The following is an 18,273-nucleotide window of genomic DNA, read 5'->3' as shown; positions in this document are numbered from 1 at the left end:
GGTAGAAAATTCCTTCGGCAAATGAAAACACGGAGGTGTGTCTCAATAAGCCAATGAATGCACTGATAGTAATCACGAGGTTTTGTTGATACCGGAAAATAAGCTCCGCCTACCCTAGCACCAAAACAAACCGGCGCAATATACCGGCATATGTTTACTTCTGCCAGCTGATTTTTGTGAGTCTAATACAGCCAACTTACTGAATATTTTTATGTGAAACTTTGTGAACTTAATTTTTGGATGTTCTTGATGTGACTTACTCAAGATGTTTGGAAATCGGAGACTAGCAAAGCGCTCAATTATAGGCACGAAAATTTGTGCCGCTTGGCAAGATGGCCGATATTACCCTGGTACCATTCAGAATCACCCGGCCGAAGGAGATATATTCAGAGAACCGAAATACACGGTCCGATTCGATGACGGTTACCAGAGAGATGTAAATGCTAGTGATATTGTGGGACCAGGATTCAATAATGTCTCATCAATCACATTGAAGCACGGACAAAAAGTTTATTTGACGTTGAACGGGCGGGAGGTACAGGGCTCTGTAGCCGAACACAACCGCTTACAGGACGAGGTCATTGTAATTGTTCCAACACAAAGCGGCGACGGGATTGAACTTATCCGGAAAATAGATGATTTGCGACTGATGGAAAGTAGGAAATCAGCTCGACTGGTCGACCAGGCTACAGACTATTCAAAACTTGCTGATTTAAATGTCCAAGGAGACAAAAAGAGGGCTGTGTCTCACGTCATCGATGTCCCGTCCAAGTCCCAGTAAGTTACTATTTATAAATGTTTTCTAAAATTTAAATCAGTTTGGTCAGAGACGTGTATATCAAGTCTCTGGTTTGGTATTCCTATATTCAGTTGATCTTATCAGGTGAATTACGTGTACATTTTAAATATGTGTGTGTATATAGATCAGTTACCATATGAGCCTAACGATCTTTTACCTGTGTAGTATTTCCAGGTGAAAATCAATGACATAATACAATAGTTACAGGGTGTGATGAAACCTCTGGGGCCGGTTAGTTACATCGGCTTTAAAAATAGACGCCGGCCGGCGCACGTACCGAGGACTCTGACCTTCTCCTTAGTGATATATGTATACATACTGTACTTATATAGACATCACAGAGAGCGTGTCCATTGAACTAGCTAATACCAGCTCTAAGATTAATATATAGACGTTTATATGTAGCGATCCTCAAAGTTTTGAAAAGTGGAGGAAGGTACAATTGATAGAAGACTGTTTGATCTACTTGGGAAATTATTTGAGACATACATTGGAGAATATGTATCTTGGTTGTCGTGAGTGCCGTTTTTGTCTTACAAACCATCAATCTGAAAAGGAAGAAATATTATATCGGAAGAAAAGAAAAAAGAAAACTGTACGGCATTTACGAACCACATACAGCGCGACTCGGCTGACACGACGGTAATATTATAGACATTCAAACTTAAATTTAAAAAAAAAATCATAATTAACAGGTCTAGAGGTAACGAACTTTTGTTTTCTTTAGTTGTTAGGACATATTTAACAATTATTATTGTTTTCCTAAGTTGTAACAGATATATGTATACAACAATTGACGTTATTATGGTATTAAAGCTTACTGTCAGATAGTTGTGATATTGAAGTGAAACTGACAGTCGTTTCCTTTCGATGAACAGGTTTGGACTTGTGACCGTATTAATTATAGGTAAACGTGTGTACAACCCCTTAATTAACTTAATATTACGTAATCATTCCATTGATATCGATGGATAAATTTTGACCCTTTGACACCTGATAACAATTCTTTTGTCAAACGTTTTGCAATAAAATATGTTCAAACTAGACTTAAACACCAGTAAAGTATGTGAGATTTTAAACACCAGTAAAGTTTGTAAGATTTTAAGGTGAATATAACTTTTCATCAGAGTTCGGGAATGGTAGGTAGCTAGGGGGACTAGACTTTTTAATAGTTCCTTTGACTTTTTGGAGAGGGGTGGGCGAAAACCAAGAACCTGCAGTGTAGTAGTACCCCTTTTCCAGACGTTATATTTCAAAAAACTGATAGGACTAGACTAGAGTCAGTTTGATCCCGATGGCACATAGGACCGAAATGAAAGGATGCCCCTCCCTGACCATCATAATCAGACCCCTACATAACATATCTCCTTCCATAGGATGTCTCCTTTTCCTACTTAAACGTCACCATGCATTAATGCATTATACCCTAATATAACATTTACCTCCCCGGAGTGTGTCCCCCCCCCCCCCATCATATCCCGACCCCTACCTAACATCTACCTCCCTAGAGTGCCCCCCCCCCCCCCATCATATCCCGACCCCTACCTAACATCTACCTCCCCAGAGTGTCCCACGCCCATCATATCCCGACCCATACCTAACATCTACCTTCCCCAGAGTGTCCCACGCCCATCATATCCCGACCCCTACCTAACATCTACCTCCCTAGAGGTCCCCCACGCCCCCATATCATATCCCGACCCCTACCTAACATCTACCTCCCCAGAGTGTCCCCACGCCCATCATATCCCGACCCCTACCTAACATCTACCTCCCCAGAGTGTCCCCCGCCCATCATATCCCGACCCCTACCTAACATCTACCTCCCCAGAGTGTCCCACGCCCATCATATCCCGACCCATACCTAACATCTACTTCCCCAGAGTGTCCCCACGCCCATCATATCCCGACCCCTACCTAACATCTACCTCCCCAGAGTGTCCCACGCCCATCATATCCCACCCCTACCTAACATCTACCTCCCCAGAGTGTCCCACGCCCATCATATCCCACCCCTACCTAACATCTACCTCCCCAGAGTGCCCCACGCCCATCATATCCCGACCCCTACCTAACATCTACCTCCCCAGAGTGTCCCCCGCCCATCATATCCCGACCCCTACCTAACATCTACCTCCCTAGAGCCCCCCCCCCCCCCCCCCCCCCCTACCTAACATCTACCTCCCCAGAGTGTCCCCACGCCCATCGTATCCCGACCCCTACCTAACATCTACCTCCCCAGAGTGTCCCACGCCCATCATATCCCACCCCTACCTAACATTTACATCCCTGAATGCTACCACCTTTCGAAAATCTGGATTTAACGAACGTCATTTCCCCCCAGGCGGTACCGTCGACCAAGCAGTGATGATGAAGAGAGAGACGGTGTACAAACAGAGGAAAACGACGTGGTGATGATGGATGAGACGATAGCGGCGATGGTTCTCACGAGTCTGTCATGTAGTCCGCAGTCTCCTAAGTTTCAGTCGCCACAACTAACAGGTGTTTTGATGATTTTTTTTGTCTGACACGCTTATATTTATTATATTTGGTTACTGTACTGTAATGAACTGTCTTCCTGTGGTGACAGGTGTTCGTTTTACTAATTTATTGACATTTATTATAATACGTATGAACGTCCTCGTTTCATAGTCTGAGTTTCCAAGTCTAATCCATAATTTCCATTGAAATTATATAGGCACTCCATACATATCCGCAATTTAATATTTCCTAGTATAATGAATTGAAAATGAGTACGTAAATGTATATAACAATTTAAGTAGGGGTTTGCTATCTTTAACGAAGATATACATGAAAAACGCTACGTCAAAAATTGTTTGTTCTTTGGTTAGTCAAAATAAACAAAATCTGACCAAACCATTACTATGTCTGCCAGATCTGACCAACAAGAGCCCCGCCCCTCTGTCCAGTAGTGTAGCCAGTAGCGGTTTTCACTCGGAAAGAAGTGATCCCTCCCCGCCTCTCTCCAGCAATCTCAGTGAAAGTGCCCCTGCGGCGTCCGGCGGCTGGTTCTTTGGGTCATATCCGAAAGATGACGGCGTCGTGCTCGAAGAAAATGACGATGAATACGATGATGTGGAAAACATGGAACCAAAACGAAAGAGGGTCGGAAGCCACGGATACGAGGTAGGCCAGTGAATTAAGTTTTCAAATTTTGTGAATGATCTCTTACACAGGTTTTAGACATGTTCCTTTTTACACAGGTTTTAGACAGCTGGTCTCTTTACACAGGTTTTAGACAGCTGGTCTCTTTACACAGGTTTTAGACATGTTACCTATTTACACAGGCGGTCGTTCAGCATAGATTTAGTTTTGACAATAGAATACAGTTTGGTATTTCTGTTTAACATTTAATGGTCTCTTTCCTTAGGTAGCCTCTCAATTAGGAAATATCGAGCAAGTATGGTGGTTGGATATTTTTTCAATATCTATATTTAAGTAATTTTAATAAACATCTTTAAGAGAGGAAACTACGTTCCGGGATAGATTCCGCTGTGTCATCATTATTATAGCAAGCCGTGTGTTACTGTATCTGCCTGTAGCGCACGGTAAGCAGATTTCGAAGGTCTCTGTGGTGGTTTGTATGCAAGCGGACATATCTTGATTTGCTACTACATACGTATTGCCCCTACACGTTAGCTTCAATTAATATGTACATGTATGTACATCCCTATATATATCTACACCGTGAAAAACCATCCAAAGTTCGACTTTCGGATTAATGAGACTATAGGTTCCGTATTAACGGGTCTGAGAACTACATCATCTTTGAAATACCTGATAAATTAAGTCAGCTGGCAGGATAATAATAAACGATTAACGATAGGTACTGTGAATACCGACAACCCAGCGATACGCCCGCTCTCCAATTTCCCATCGTTTAGCAGAGGTCACATTTTTTCAGCTATATACAAATGTATATATATGTACATATATAGAAACTGCCTCTGGTTAAAATGTACTATCGTGATAAGAGAACAATAGCTCCACAGAATGGACTACAGACTTTGAACTTATTAAACATAAACAGGTCGACGATCTCTGGATGTATATTGTTTTGCTTCTGATACTGCAATATATGTAACGAAAAAAGTGGATCTTAAACTGTTCGCCAGTACAGGTAAGTTATTCCACAGGTGTGTATAGGTATGTATGCTTATTACGAGTCCTGAGGATATATTTCAGTAGCCCGTGACCTAATTCCACCAGCTGATCGCTAGCTGATGTGGCTATTTATAGCCTGGGTCATGCTGACGTTATTTCGCCACCATTAAGTGTGTGTATATTCGCTACTGTGGTATTATTCTGCAACGTATACAAAACAAACTTGCTCATAGATTTCTGCGAAGTTTCCAGTCACATGCTTTACATTTACGTTAAATGGGTATAGTTGTGTTTGTCGTAGAATTAAGCCGGTGACGTTGGCAAATTGACCCGAGACCAGGTTCACTGTCCGTAAAGATCAATCATGACCACGTGACAGCTTGTCAAAGCGTCTATTTATAGCGCCAGGCTTCGAGAATGTGTATTAGCTACCGATTGTTTACGCTGTTCCGTGAATTGAAAATCGCCCCTCCGTATTTATCTGAGTTTGTGGGTGCAGTACGTGTTTACAACATTCTATCTGTTGTTGTTCGGAGCGAAAACAAAATGCCAAGCCTGACTGTAACACAAGGGGTTTAAAATTATGTGTGTTAATATAACCTGTGTATGACCTATCATTTCTATATATATCTGAATCATCGCGTCGTATGGGCAGCTGTGATGAGGACAATGATGCTGATTGTTACGATAGCCCGAATCGAGCAGAATAAATCTGGCATCGATGTCAAATTGCTGCAAATTAGAATTAGATGTGTTGATAAATGATGTTTATCCTTAATCTAAAAACACGGACCCTATGTGTTTCATTACACAATTAATATGATCACAGCACGGGCACTAGTCCGAGTTTCTCCTGACCCTGACACCATGCAGGTTTCGATATTCAGACGCCTATCTGTCAGAATGTCCAAGTCTGCTGCCAGGGCCAGAGGAAACTCGGATTACACATGTACCTGTTGTAATATGTTAACAGTATCGATATATCATTGCTATGTTTGTCAGATGAACCAAGAATTGTGCACTGCTTCATAATGCTGATGTCATTGTTCAAACTCCTTTTTTTATTTATGATAAAATGTAAACACGATTTAAAAAAAAAAAAACGTTCCAAAATTGATTATGGATTATTTTTGGTAGCGAACACAATAAAACGTGTACTAATTCAAAAACAACGAACCGTTTCACATATTATCAGAAAAATAAATTAACTTTGTAACAATATGTAAATTTAGATGAAGTTTTCTCACGGAGGTCGGTCGTGTGGTAAAAAAAAATCAAACCCCCCTCCCCCTCCACCTTCCCACTTAAAAACAAATTCAAATTCAAATTCATTTCATTTATTATCTCAACACCTATACAGGTATACAGAGATAGACTACAAAATACAATACATGTAAATTTACAATAATATGAAATTTGGATTAAGAATTATCATGCTATCAAGTTGTTTTAAACGCCTCCAATATCGTTCGTCCTTTGTTTTCGATTTATAGTGTACGTGTACGGTGACCACGTGTACGTTGTATGGGAATCTCGGTGGGGGTTACCTGTCCGAAATATTGACGTCCACACTGGGTCAGCTATCGGTCAGCGGTGTAATTGGCCGCTCCGGACACTTCACCTCACGTATATAACGTCGTAATACTTATGTCACCAGTACCTGGTATTTTACAGCTTCTTATATCACCAGTACCTAATATTTTACATGTCAAATCAATGGTCAAACGTGTATCCGTCTGATTCCAACTGTTCTGGTTTTGTTCAAATACACTATATTCCCATAATGTTAGCTGTTGAGTATGTTTTGTGAAGGATCGAGATAATAAACTAGTTTACTCTGCCACCATTCATCTTTGCGAGTTACCAATGTTTCTTTGAGCTTGTGAGAAAGTTTCCTGACCCACTCATAAGTTCATCTGGCCCCAAATACCAAGACAATCTAATTGATATTGCGGCCGGCATACTGTGAACTGTGTGAACGTACATATTTTAGCGGTTATCTAGTGCTTTTCGCGCTAGAATCATTACGTTAAATCATGATTGCACTTAATGCACTTTTATATATACCATTTCTATAATTTTGGCGCGCCAGTTCATCAATGCACTTATCTGTTAAAATTTGGATATACATGTACATATGTACGCTAAAACGTTACGCCTAATAAAGTACGTTTAATTACTGTATATTAGGAAGGTGAAAAATCGTTGGAAAACCTGTAATCTATAAAATATTTTGCCGAAATACCTGTAAAAACACGATTTTACACGTAATTGTTTATAATAGCATCGGTTTAAAAAAAGTATTTTAACACGGCGACGCTTCGAAACTATCAAAGAGGGACAAAAATATAAGATGGCGGTGATTAAATATAAAACTTATTTTCTTATTAAAATTTGGAAACAATTCAGTTATAGCAACTTGAATAAATCACTGTTAATTTTAACAATCGCCTTTCATAGCCTGATGTTAAAAAACAAGCTAGTCAAAGTGGTGAGTTGGCAGAATTTGATGTTATCGTGGGAATGGCCGAGAATTTGATTGAAAACATTCACACCTCAGCAGGATTGACGTAACTTTGGACGGTATTATGGCCGGGTCATAAAAGGATGTACTGGTTAGTATAATAGATATGTGTCCGTCTCGCCGGCCGTTACCTAGAAACCAGTATGACACCCCGTGTCGACCGCACATTTGTGTAATACCATTGACCATATCAACATGTGTGTACGTGTATGCACACATACATATGGTTTGTGGTATATAAACAGCTGTACGGTGCAATTTCGTCAATAAATAACCTGGATTCTCCGTGTAACCACTTAACATTTTTACAACTAAGCGCTTTTTCTTTATTCTTAATTTGAATATATTGTTTTAATGCGTGTGTTTCCCCCAGAAAATGTCAGATTTTAAGGAAATTAGCATGGAAAGGCGTAGTATTTATTTGCAACAAAAGCAAAAGAAGATAACTCGTGTCAATTTTCATTACTATCGGATTATTATCCCCTGTCCGTGTCATTACAGTCAGTGACCGAATTTATTACTACATTATATAAAACTGTATAATAAACCCAGATACGTTCCGCATTGAAACAAAAAAGAAAAGAAAACAGAAGTGATATGTATAACGTTAACGCCATTTCAACAATTATGACAAAGTCGTTTAAAGTCAATATGGATCGAAAATGATTTTAGGCCACATACATAAATTCTTTCCTGAAGTTGCTTAATTAAGGGATTGTAAAATTAGAATTATTAAATTGATTTATCATTTTTTTGAAATGAAGTTTTTACATACAATTGTAATAGTCTTTGTTGTACATGCGTATTCATTTATCATCCTACGTAGTTACAAAGAAATATATCTATATGGGGGTTTGGTCTGTGTCTACTTATATATATCTGTCTACGTCAGAAAACACCTGTGTTGTACAAACAGCACATGCCGGATAGTCGTTATAAACCACAGGGAATTGGTACACATGATCAGCCAGCAGTCGATGTAATACATTTACATAAGTATATGTCGACCGTGGGTTGGGATTCTATGCCAAGTCCCTGTGCTATAACTACTGTGTAGGCTTCTCTCTCACATTAGAATGCGAATTAAAATATAACATTATACAGCCATATTTGCCGAATTTCTAAGTTTGGTTGCATTTTATATATGCTGTACCATCGCCGCGTTCCCCTACTAGATCGCCAGGAATCCTGATGTGTCCTATTTCCACACTGACCTAGATTAGAGTCCCGAGGTTGTACTCCGGGTCAATGAACTGCAATATAAACGGCGAACAACTGTAAGCTCTGTGGCGAACAAAGATATATGTAGCTATAAGCCCTTGTTAACTCAAGATAACTAAACCTGAGTAGCCAATAGGTATGTTGAGAAGCCTTGTCAAAAGTAGACAGACATGTGAATGATAAAAATGATCACAGGGGGGGCAAGTCCTAAATCTCTTATGGGATGCCATTTATCGCTTCGTATGCAATGCGTCTCCTTGTAGCAATTCGAGTAAAATATCTTTCCCATGGACAGATTATATATAATTATACAGCGACCGTAAGAGTAATATTTAGTTTATTTTAACACAAGTAGACTGAGGAAACTATACGAGGATACGAAGAACATGTGGGGTTGGGTTACAACCCGCTTCATTTTAACTCTAGAATGACGACGGGCGATCAGCTTACTAGCCCCAGTTCGGTAACACTAACCTATCATAATCTTTGCCTATTCGTAATAATTGTTGAAGAGGTGAATCCGAGTAAGTGTTTAGGACAATATGTGCTGTTTTATCGCCCCATGAACAGCCAGGGTCATTTTGATGCGGGATGTCCTTGTAGTAGTTGGTGACTACCTCACTGAACAACATACGAGGCCCAACTACTAGAGCGTAAATACCTGTCGGGGGGGAATTGGCCGCAATACATTCTAGGAGGGGACCGCCGTGGCCGAGTGGTTAAGGTGTCCCGACACTTTATCATAGCCCTCCACCTCTGGGTCGCGAGTTCGAAACCTACGTGGGGCAGTTGCCTGGTACTGACCGTAGGCCGTCGGTTTTTCTCTGGACACTCCGGCTTTCTTCCACCTCCAAAATCTGGCACGTCCTTTACTGACCCTGACTGTTAATAGGACGTTAAAATAAAAATAAACCGAAAGCACTCTGGGAGAAATCGCAGAATTCTATAACCTCCATGGTGGAAACAAAAGAGAGAGCCTGCACTCGGGTTCCTTGTTTATTGTTATCTTTGACATTTAAAAACGTCAGATGATGAGCACATGATATAAACCAGTACATATTTGTAAATATTGGTGCCAATTATAAAGCGCATGACCAGGAAAGTGGCAAAGTGCCAGCGTAATGATATATACTCCAGCGGTGACGCTTATACGTAACAGACACACGTGTGGCAAGGTTTTGCATGTTATTACACCGGCGATGCTCATCATCATGCGACAAGTGTTATGGATAGCCATTTCTAGAGTGGGACTTTCTAATTAAAAAATATATATACTTAGGCGAGCTGTCGTCAATAGACGTTTCTAATAGGGACAATTGATGACCTGTTGTTTACATAGGGAAAACCAGCGACTTGTTTTCCTAAAATATTGATATAAGTTGAAGAGAGAACTAAAGGAGAATCCAACCTAAGATAGAAAACATTGTTTTGAATTTGCTAATTACTGGCGAATTAGTTCGTAATTGTATGGGAAACATTTATGACAAGACATTGTTTTCGCATTGGTAAAGATATACGCTCGTAATTAGGATTGGCAGAAATTAGGAGAAATTATGTATAAAACGCCACGATCACGTGACATATCGCTTGTGTTAAAGTCACGATGTGATCCAAGTTTAATGAGGATTTAGGATACACCGAAATGACCCCGGGTCATTTGTCAATCAATGTTATCACAAGTGTGCATTGGCATACCGGAAATGAATAATATTACTGCGCTATGCCGTCATTAGGCAGCTGTTCAAGTCTTGGCCAGTTGATATAGCGGTCTTTTGTGTGTATTTATAAGGACATAGTTACGTGCATAAGTAAAGCTTTTATCATCATACAAGACCAGTTAGTCAATATCCTAAAACCAAATCATAAAAATAGTTTGTACAATTTTGACCGTAGTTGTTGTAGACTGCGATGTGTGCAAAACCTCCTAACTAATAAAACCAGTATAAAACTTGTACGTTCTGTCGTAAAATTGGTTTCTAATTTCAAGAGTTCAGTATCAAGTGTTAGGTGTATGAGTTCGTAATAGTCATTGATATCATGGTTTTAACTAATAAAACTTGACTTTAGTTTGGTGGATATATGAAGTAAAAATTGTAAACTTTTTTTATTGATTTGACTTTTCGTGTGATTGACAGCCCGGCACCAGACATCAGAATATAAGATCTGAAAACATATCAATTCAATTTCATATCGTTTACGTAGAATTCATTTTAATAGTTTTTTTTAGTTATAAGTAAAGTAAAAACTTACATTTAATGTGTTATAAATAACTCTGTAACGAACAAATATTTAAGACAAATCTGATGACGTCACTACAGACATACAATTTTAGAATTTAACTACGGGAGGTGACTGATCAGTTACAATACAAGGTAATCCCACTAGCTCAGACTAGAGGAAATTTCCCTTTAGCATAGTGGTAGGATGTGCATTGCTTCACATTGAGAATAATCTTATACGTCTCTGGTTTAATAGATTTTTTATTTTCATTTGATATGTAATTAAGTTAAATCTGGGTATGCTTTAGATGTGTAATAACAGGGGCTTTTACTGTTTAATTGACCGTAATGGCCGGAGAGGTCACTGACCACGCTGTCCACCCCCTCATCTATGGTCAATGTATATTGTTAATTATAGCTAAAATGTCAACCACACACACACCAGATAACGATAGGGACATCGTTAAGTAGGGGCATCATTAAGTCGATGGCCGGAAGCTAGTGTTGTATGCTTAGAAAAGAATTACTGGCGATCGCCTTTATGCTTATCAATTTTCCAAGCATGTGTCCTTAACCGGATTTTCTTTGACATGATTATTACAAATGGTTCGTTTAAAAGACTAACATAGAATGAGAAATTTTCGGTTAACGTGAGCAGTAGGAATTACTGTCCCATATTGAACCAAAGACGATCATATTGCATTCACACTACATGTACACTGAACTGACGTCTGTGTAAACCAGTTCTAGACTCAGTGGTCTCCACCTGTATAATCTTATCAAGAAATAGAATAAGTACATTGTATAATCTCTCCTAAGTCCTAAGATGTTAGAAGAAAAAATGCAAATGGATAATTCTTAAAAAACATTATAATAAATAATAATGGATAAATATTGCTTCCTCAACTCGCCCTCTGGGAATTCTGCTACCACACGGACTAGATTTAAAGATCAGTATTTGACCAATTACTGTATCATTCGTAGAATGTTAAATGTTCGAAATACTTTTCCATTTAGCAAGCAAGTATTCCATATAAAGTGTATAATATAATTACATTGACCGTAGTATGCACGCGTTATAGAAATTTTCGTTGAGAGGCCAAATGAAGTTGAATTGTTAGGGTACCAATGACGGCTCCATAGATAAAATGAGTGCTAGCTTCTGGTTTAATTTTCACTGTTGTTTTGATCTAAAAGGACATTAAATGTCATTGATCCACAAGAAAATGATCCACAATGAAAATTGATTGACAATTGAAACAGGAGACCTAAAACAGTCGGGACGACACGGGGAAACATGGCAGTCTTCATTGTTCCTGTGGTGTATCTCATAAACATGTCTCTAATTTGTGTTTCAAGCTATCGCTATATTAGAACGAATATTTACCCTGCCTACACTGCTCTAGGCAGGACGACCATCTGTAAGAAATCGTCCGTCCGTCGTCCAGAGCTACGTATCGCAGCTTCGCTATTTACCATCTGAATGTACGGACAAAAAATGAAGGGACGTAACTCTGATGCGCTAGAATGTGTTAACCAGAAGAGTCCATTTATATTTGCAGGGTCACAAAAAGACGGTGTTCAAGTGCACGTGGAAGAAGTGCAACAAAATCCACGACACTGTATCCAGTATCGAAGCTCACGTTCGAACGGCACATCTTGGGTATGTCTGTCCTTCCTTCCTTCCTTCCTTCCTTCCTAGAACGATGATATATTTGATAACACTTGTTATGCTTTTGTGCAGAGTGAAAATCATGACAACCTTTCTACTTTCAGGCTTTCAGAATCCGACAGCAACCTCCTTGATCATGAAGAAGAATTTTACTACACCGAGATCGAGGTTACAGTGGATCACGTGACAGAAAAGTTTTCCGACATGTGCACGTCATCACCCCCAGAACCAACTGGAATTGAGTTCGGCAGACCTATCCCCGATCACGACTACCAGAAAAAGGTCGGTTTAAGTGTACGCAGTTTCATTTTGATTTGAACGAGTAATATTAACCGGCAACCGGAAGAAGGAGATAGCAAATTTCATTTTTAAAAATAATTTAAAAAAAAGAGAATCTTCCACTCTATTTATAATGTAATACGTCACTTCTTTAACTATATAGGTCGCCGATTTATACGAGGTTGTACCATTCTATATTTGCAGGAACACAGACAAAATGTCGGCAACATGTTCGCTTCGTCAGTGCCTTCTGGCGGATTTCAACCAGTGACTTCATCCGGGTCTCTTCCAATTACTATGCCACAGATCAAAAGGTCGTTGTCATGGCAAAATAACAATACCTCTTCCTCATCTGGATTGTCGGTAAGTAATATAAGATTCGTTGTCCGATTCACACACTGCGATGACATAGTTCACATAATATATGAGATATATAAAACTGGTGTAATCGTCATACAAATGGTCTTCAGATCCAATGTTGATTTATTTCTGTGATGTCCATTCTCGATTTTACCATCTCTCCGTTCGTCCATTCAATGCAAACACTTAATGGTGCTCTTTCTAGATATGATGTTTGTATATCGGTAATTTCCTTTCCAGATGTCACTTTTCTGTCCGTTCGTCCATATGATGTATTTCTTATTTCCTTTTCAGATGTCACCTTCTGTCCGTTCGTCGAAGCCATCTCCACAGGAACGTCTTCAGCAACATCAGGCACAGTCTCCGAAATCTCACCTTTTCTCGTCTCACAAGAAGCCTCGAAGTGAAGTCCGGAAATGTCGGAAAGTTTATGGAATGGAAAACAGAGACATGTGGTGCACACAGTGTAAATGGAAGAAAGCTTGCTCTCGATTTGCGGACTGAAGTGTCGAGCTCATTCCATTAAAACATTCGACCAATCAGAAACGTTTTAATGTCTTTCCAATGGGAGATCAGATTTGATTGGTCCACAACAATGGAGTGTCTGGACACAAACAATAAGGAATCAGTGATAATGCTGACTCATTCCACAGTCTGAAGTTGACCAATCAAAAATAAGCTTTTTAAGAATACCATATTTAGACAGGTCTTGCATCATTAAGCTGAAGTCTGATTGGTCACTCATTAATACGGTGGGAACATTGGTCTGGTGATTGGTTATTCTTTAATAAAATTGTGAGAATCGTGCGCACAATTTAAAACCATATTCAGGGAAAATCAGTGTTTACCAAACCTGTGCACTGGTTGCCACACTGAATCATTATCTGTAAATTTACCATCTCCATATCACAGAGTTCACAATGCCCGGATGTAGAAAATCCGTGAAACCCGGATGTCTATTTTTTACGATATTCACACATTTTATCCAATGGAAATATTGTTTGCAATATATCTTTATTAACACAATGGGAGATAACTGAAGTTAATCACATCGCGATCTCTAACCAGAATTGTCGTTCCTGACCTTCTGCGTGTGACTATTAATCGAGGAGCCGGTGTCATTACAGTCAATGTCATAACTTGCTATATGTCGTGATGTTTCTGTTGATGAATTGTTTGCTGATGATTTATAAAATAAGAGGCAATGTCCAATATGAATTTGATATTATTTGAAAACTTAAAAATTTAGAGAAAATGGAATCAGTATTAAACTTTGACGTCAATATCATAGACATTATCGCCATAAACATACCATATAACTTATATAAATTACACTAAGTTGAGAACATTTACATCTACAAAAAACGTACATTTGAACTAGTTTACGTTTATTTTAATCTGAGATTTTTCTTCTGCTCATTTCCCCCCAATAATAACTAGAATACGTATAAAGGGGGGAAAACTCCATGTATGAAAAAAAAAACATCAATTTTTATGATTCTCAACATTAGATGTTATTTCTGGTAAGTTAGGTTTGTTAAATATATTAATTTGTAACAGATAAGAAAACAAATACTCCCAGTGATGATCTCGATAACCATTAAGATTCTGGTCATTGTGTGTGAATTCAGCGGCTGATTTACGATTTAATCCATATATTAAATTGTTGTAATTTCTGATCGATTTACACATTTTATTACACATATTGTATGCATTGTGATATTGAGGGGAACAATATTGTGCATTACCTCTCTTTTAGGAAGTAGACTCGCCCAAACTGTATAGATATGTGAATAGCTGACCAGTCTATTCTTGGTAATGATGGTAGAGCGACGTTCTCAATGTCTTTCATACTTGTTGCTAATTGTTAAATGTTGCCACTCATATTGTGATCATATACTGTTTTAAAATTGTTTTTTAGTTTAAGAGTAGATTAATATCATTATATATATATATATCATAATATTATATCCATATGACATCAAGCTATGTCTTGTCGATAACATGTCTCCTTTATCGCAGAAATATGCCACGCCCCCTACTAGGCCACGCCCTTCAGACTTTTTGCTCTCCAACTTTCATTTTGTACAAAGGTTGGACCGGATACTGGTCCGACTTTTGTTTTTTTTTCTTATCGCCCTTTACTTATAGAATTCCGTATTTTATATGGACTGTATGCTTTGTTTTGTTGTTCAATTCCGAGAAAAAAAACAATGTATTGGTTTCCTTGACGACCCGATTACATGAGTATCTCCTCTTTATTCAGGAACAAAGATTTGTCGTTCTTTTCATTACTAAGGGAGATAACTATATCCTTCGAGTTACATGTCAGAGAGCCATTCCACCAAGCTAGACTAAAATTTAATAAAGCTGTGTATAGTTAACTTGCCACAGTAAGGGAAACAGGAACATCCATTCATTTCTAAAGCTACCAAATGGAAACTGAATGGTCCTATGACGTGTCATTGTTTGGAAACCACACAATTGATGGACGAAAATTCAACTTGTTCTATAGTAGGTCATTTGGATTAATGAAAACAAATTGCCATTTGCATGTCTTAAAACTGGTTTGGTTTCTTTAAATCCGACGAAAAAGATTCCGTTTTAACAAATATGACGCTGATGAATTGCTATACGTATTGTATTAGTAAACCAAACAAGGAAAAATTATGTTATGCTACCTTACTATATATGATGAATATCTACGGGTTATCTACCCTTTGAGATAACAACATTGATGCATGTCAAGGGCATTTCGTGTCATTTACTTCTGTTAAAATCTTTGAATTGGATGTTTATGTTGATTTTCATACTATTGTTCAGTGCAATCATTCTGTTGATTTTTAAAGCTGTTAAGTTTATATTTGAATTTAACCAGAAAAAAAAAGGAATGTATATATATTTGCTGTTGTTCGACGTAGGCTTGTTATTTCAATTTTGCCTTTTTGTAATATCTCGGAATGCAGTCCTTTCCATACATGGTAGACTGGTACGCTGCTCGGTTCCATTTTGCGGAACTGTTGGTTATTCTGAATCACGGAAATGCTTTTTTTTTTAAAGGCAAAGAAAACATCTCTTGGTCTCTGATGTTAATAAAAAAAAAAAAAAAAACATTTAAATGGAAATAATTATTTTTTTCGGTCTTTTCAAAATCTAGAAGTAGATGAAAATTGTTTAAAGAAATGAATCTCGAAATTGAAACATACGTATACAATGTATCTGAAATAAAGTTAGCATGATACTTTCATTATGGTTTCTGTTTCATCATCGTTCTTTAACCTAAAATTTTCCGTAGAAAATCATTACTAGATTTTTTTTTTAAAAACCCGATATAAATCAAATGTTAGAAAGTTTTCTTCAATTATGAAATGCTTTGATTCACACGAGAATTTTTTTAGAAACTTTAAAAGTTAAGTTGATGAAACTAGAACCATATGCCAATAAATAAAAAGAATAATTTTATTTACATGTTATTGAATTTCATTTTAAATTTCTGTTTAGAATAATAGAAAATGTCACTTTCTTTAACAAATTTGAGTCACGTCTTGTCCACTGCTAAATTACATTTCCTGTTTACTTATGTTCGTACGTTTTGGTGGAGGGGTGCATGACGGCCTAGCTGTAGATCTATCCGGATATATTAACATATACCGTTTTAGAAATTATATATTTTTTGTCACTGTAGATCTTAATTAGTGCTTTTATCGTTATGTGTATTATTAACAGTGTACACACAGGGGCCAGGTACATTCATGTAGCATTGATGAATGTGTTGTTATTACTTGATGCATGTGGCCCCTGTGTTTATGTAACTATATTTTATTTTCCGTTTTTGGATCCTATTTACATTAGACATGTAAGACACATCTTGTAAATACCTTTTTCACTCATCATGAAGTCACGCATCATTGAAAATAAATGATTATTTTTCTACCTGCTGATAGGAACCATAAAGACAAGCCGTTTTGTTGTAAAGTTGTTCATGCTTAAATGTTGGGACGAAAATGTATGATAACATTGATATATATATATTATTTCGAAAATATTTGATTTGCTTCCTTGGCTTATTTTACTTATTCTGAAATCAGAAAATATTGATTACGTTTTGTAAGACAATTATCCATAATTCTTGATATTGTCAATTTAATGACACCATATTTTTCTCTTTAAGTTGTGCATTATTTGATGATCAAAAAATTGTTATCAAAGGTGAGAGCGAATGGATACACTTCCATATCTAAAATGCTTATTTATTTTACTTAGTAATTGCGAAGTTATATAAACGTTTACTAATACCCTTGTTAATCCGGATGGTTCATAATACAGTGACGGTTTATCACAGTTCAGCTGCATGGTCCAATCTTTTGTGGCTGTTAAAACAATTAGCAATGCCGAGCTTGGTCAGCTTGTGGATGGGAAACCGCTCTATTATACACAATATTCATTCGAAACACCTCGGCCGATCCGCTGCGGTCATCTTTGATGAAAGGTACTGGCCTAATTAGGACGTAAACTTTTTACTATAGTTCGGCTTTTCCGTCTGATGCAATTTCAAATGGTGACGCATGCTCAAACGAAGTCTAGTTGCTAAAGTCGGAACAAGTGGTTTAGTAAAGTCGACTAGACATGCGCATTGTAACTTCTTGTTTCTCTTTACATGCGCATTACATGTAACCAAAGTGAGTTCGGTTCTACAGTATAGACAATAGTCATTATAGTAGACGATGTAGGCCACTGTAATCGGACGTGGTGTTCCGAATGACACAAAAGTAGTTCCGCTACCGGAGCACCTCGGATGTGTTTCACACGTGATGTAAGTCACTCTCCGCAAGACTGCTCTACACTGTTCTCTGAGGTATTTAAGGAGGTATCATACCTGATATAAAGGACATAATTTAACGAAACGGGCGTCATCTGAATGATGATACAAAAGTATTGTATACCCGGTTCAAATATGAGTTCCCGGTGTAAATATGATCTCAATGGAATAAATAGCATAAAACTAGTTATACTATTTTAACTTATGTGATACGCTTCAATGAATTCATTTGCTCAATTAGAAGGAAATCTATGG

The 18,273-nt window shown here is 37.9% G+C and overlaps 1 protein-coding gene across 1 annotated transcript; it reads left to right on the top strand.

The window, feature by feature from the left end:
- Positions 1 to 108: 108 nt before the first annotated feature.
- On the top strand, positions 109 to 17,820 carry LOC117316842 (zinc finger protein 704-like). The gene is made up of 7 exons (XM_033871624.1): positions 109 to 777; positions 3,144 to 3,301; positions 3,696 to 3,946; positions 12,451 to 12,551; positions 12,665 to 12,842; positions 13,044 to 13,202; positions 13,494 to 17,820. Exons 1-7 carry the CDS (start codon positions 266 to 268, stop codon positions 13,701 to 13,703), a joined length of 1,569 nt encoding a protein of 522 aa, XP_033727515.1. The 5' UTR covers positions 109 to 265; the 3' UTR covers positions 13,704 to 17,820.
- The last annotated feature ends 453 nt before the right edge of the window (positions 17,821 to 18,273 follow it).

This window comes from Pecten maximus, chromosome 18 (assembly GCF_902652985.1).
Source record: "Pecten maximus chromosome 18, xPecMax1.1, whole genome shotgun sequence".
Classification (NCBI taxonomy): domain Eukaryota; kingdom Metazoa; phylum Mollusca; class Bivalvia; order Pectinida; family Pectinidae; genus Pecten; species Pecten maximus.
This window is presented reverse-complemented; position numbering and strand designations above follow the sequence as displayed.

Coding starts and splice junctions, on each gene's coding strand:
- LOC117316842 (XM_033871624.1), top strand. CDS start 266: ATGTTTGGAAATCGGAGACTAGCAAAGCGCTCAATTATAGGCACGAAA. Junction 3,947..12,450: donor TCGGAAGCCACGGATACGAG/GTAGGCCAGTGA, acceptor TTATATTTGCAG/GGTCACAAAAAGACGGTGTT. Junction 12,552..12,664: donor GTTCGAACGGCACATCTTGG/GTATGTCTGTCC, acceptor TTCTACTTTCAG/GCTTTCAGAATCCGACAGCA.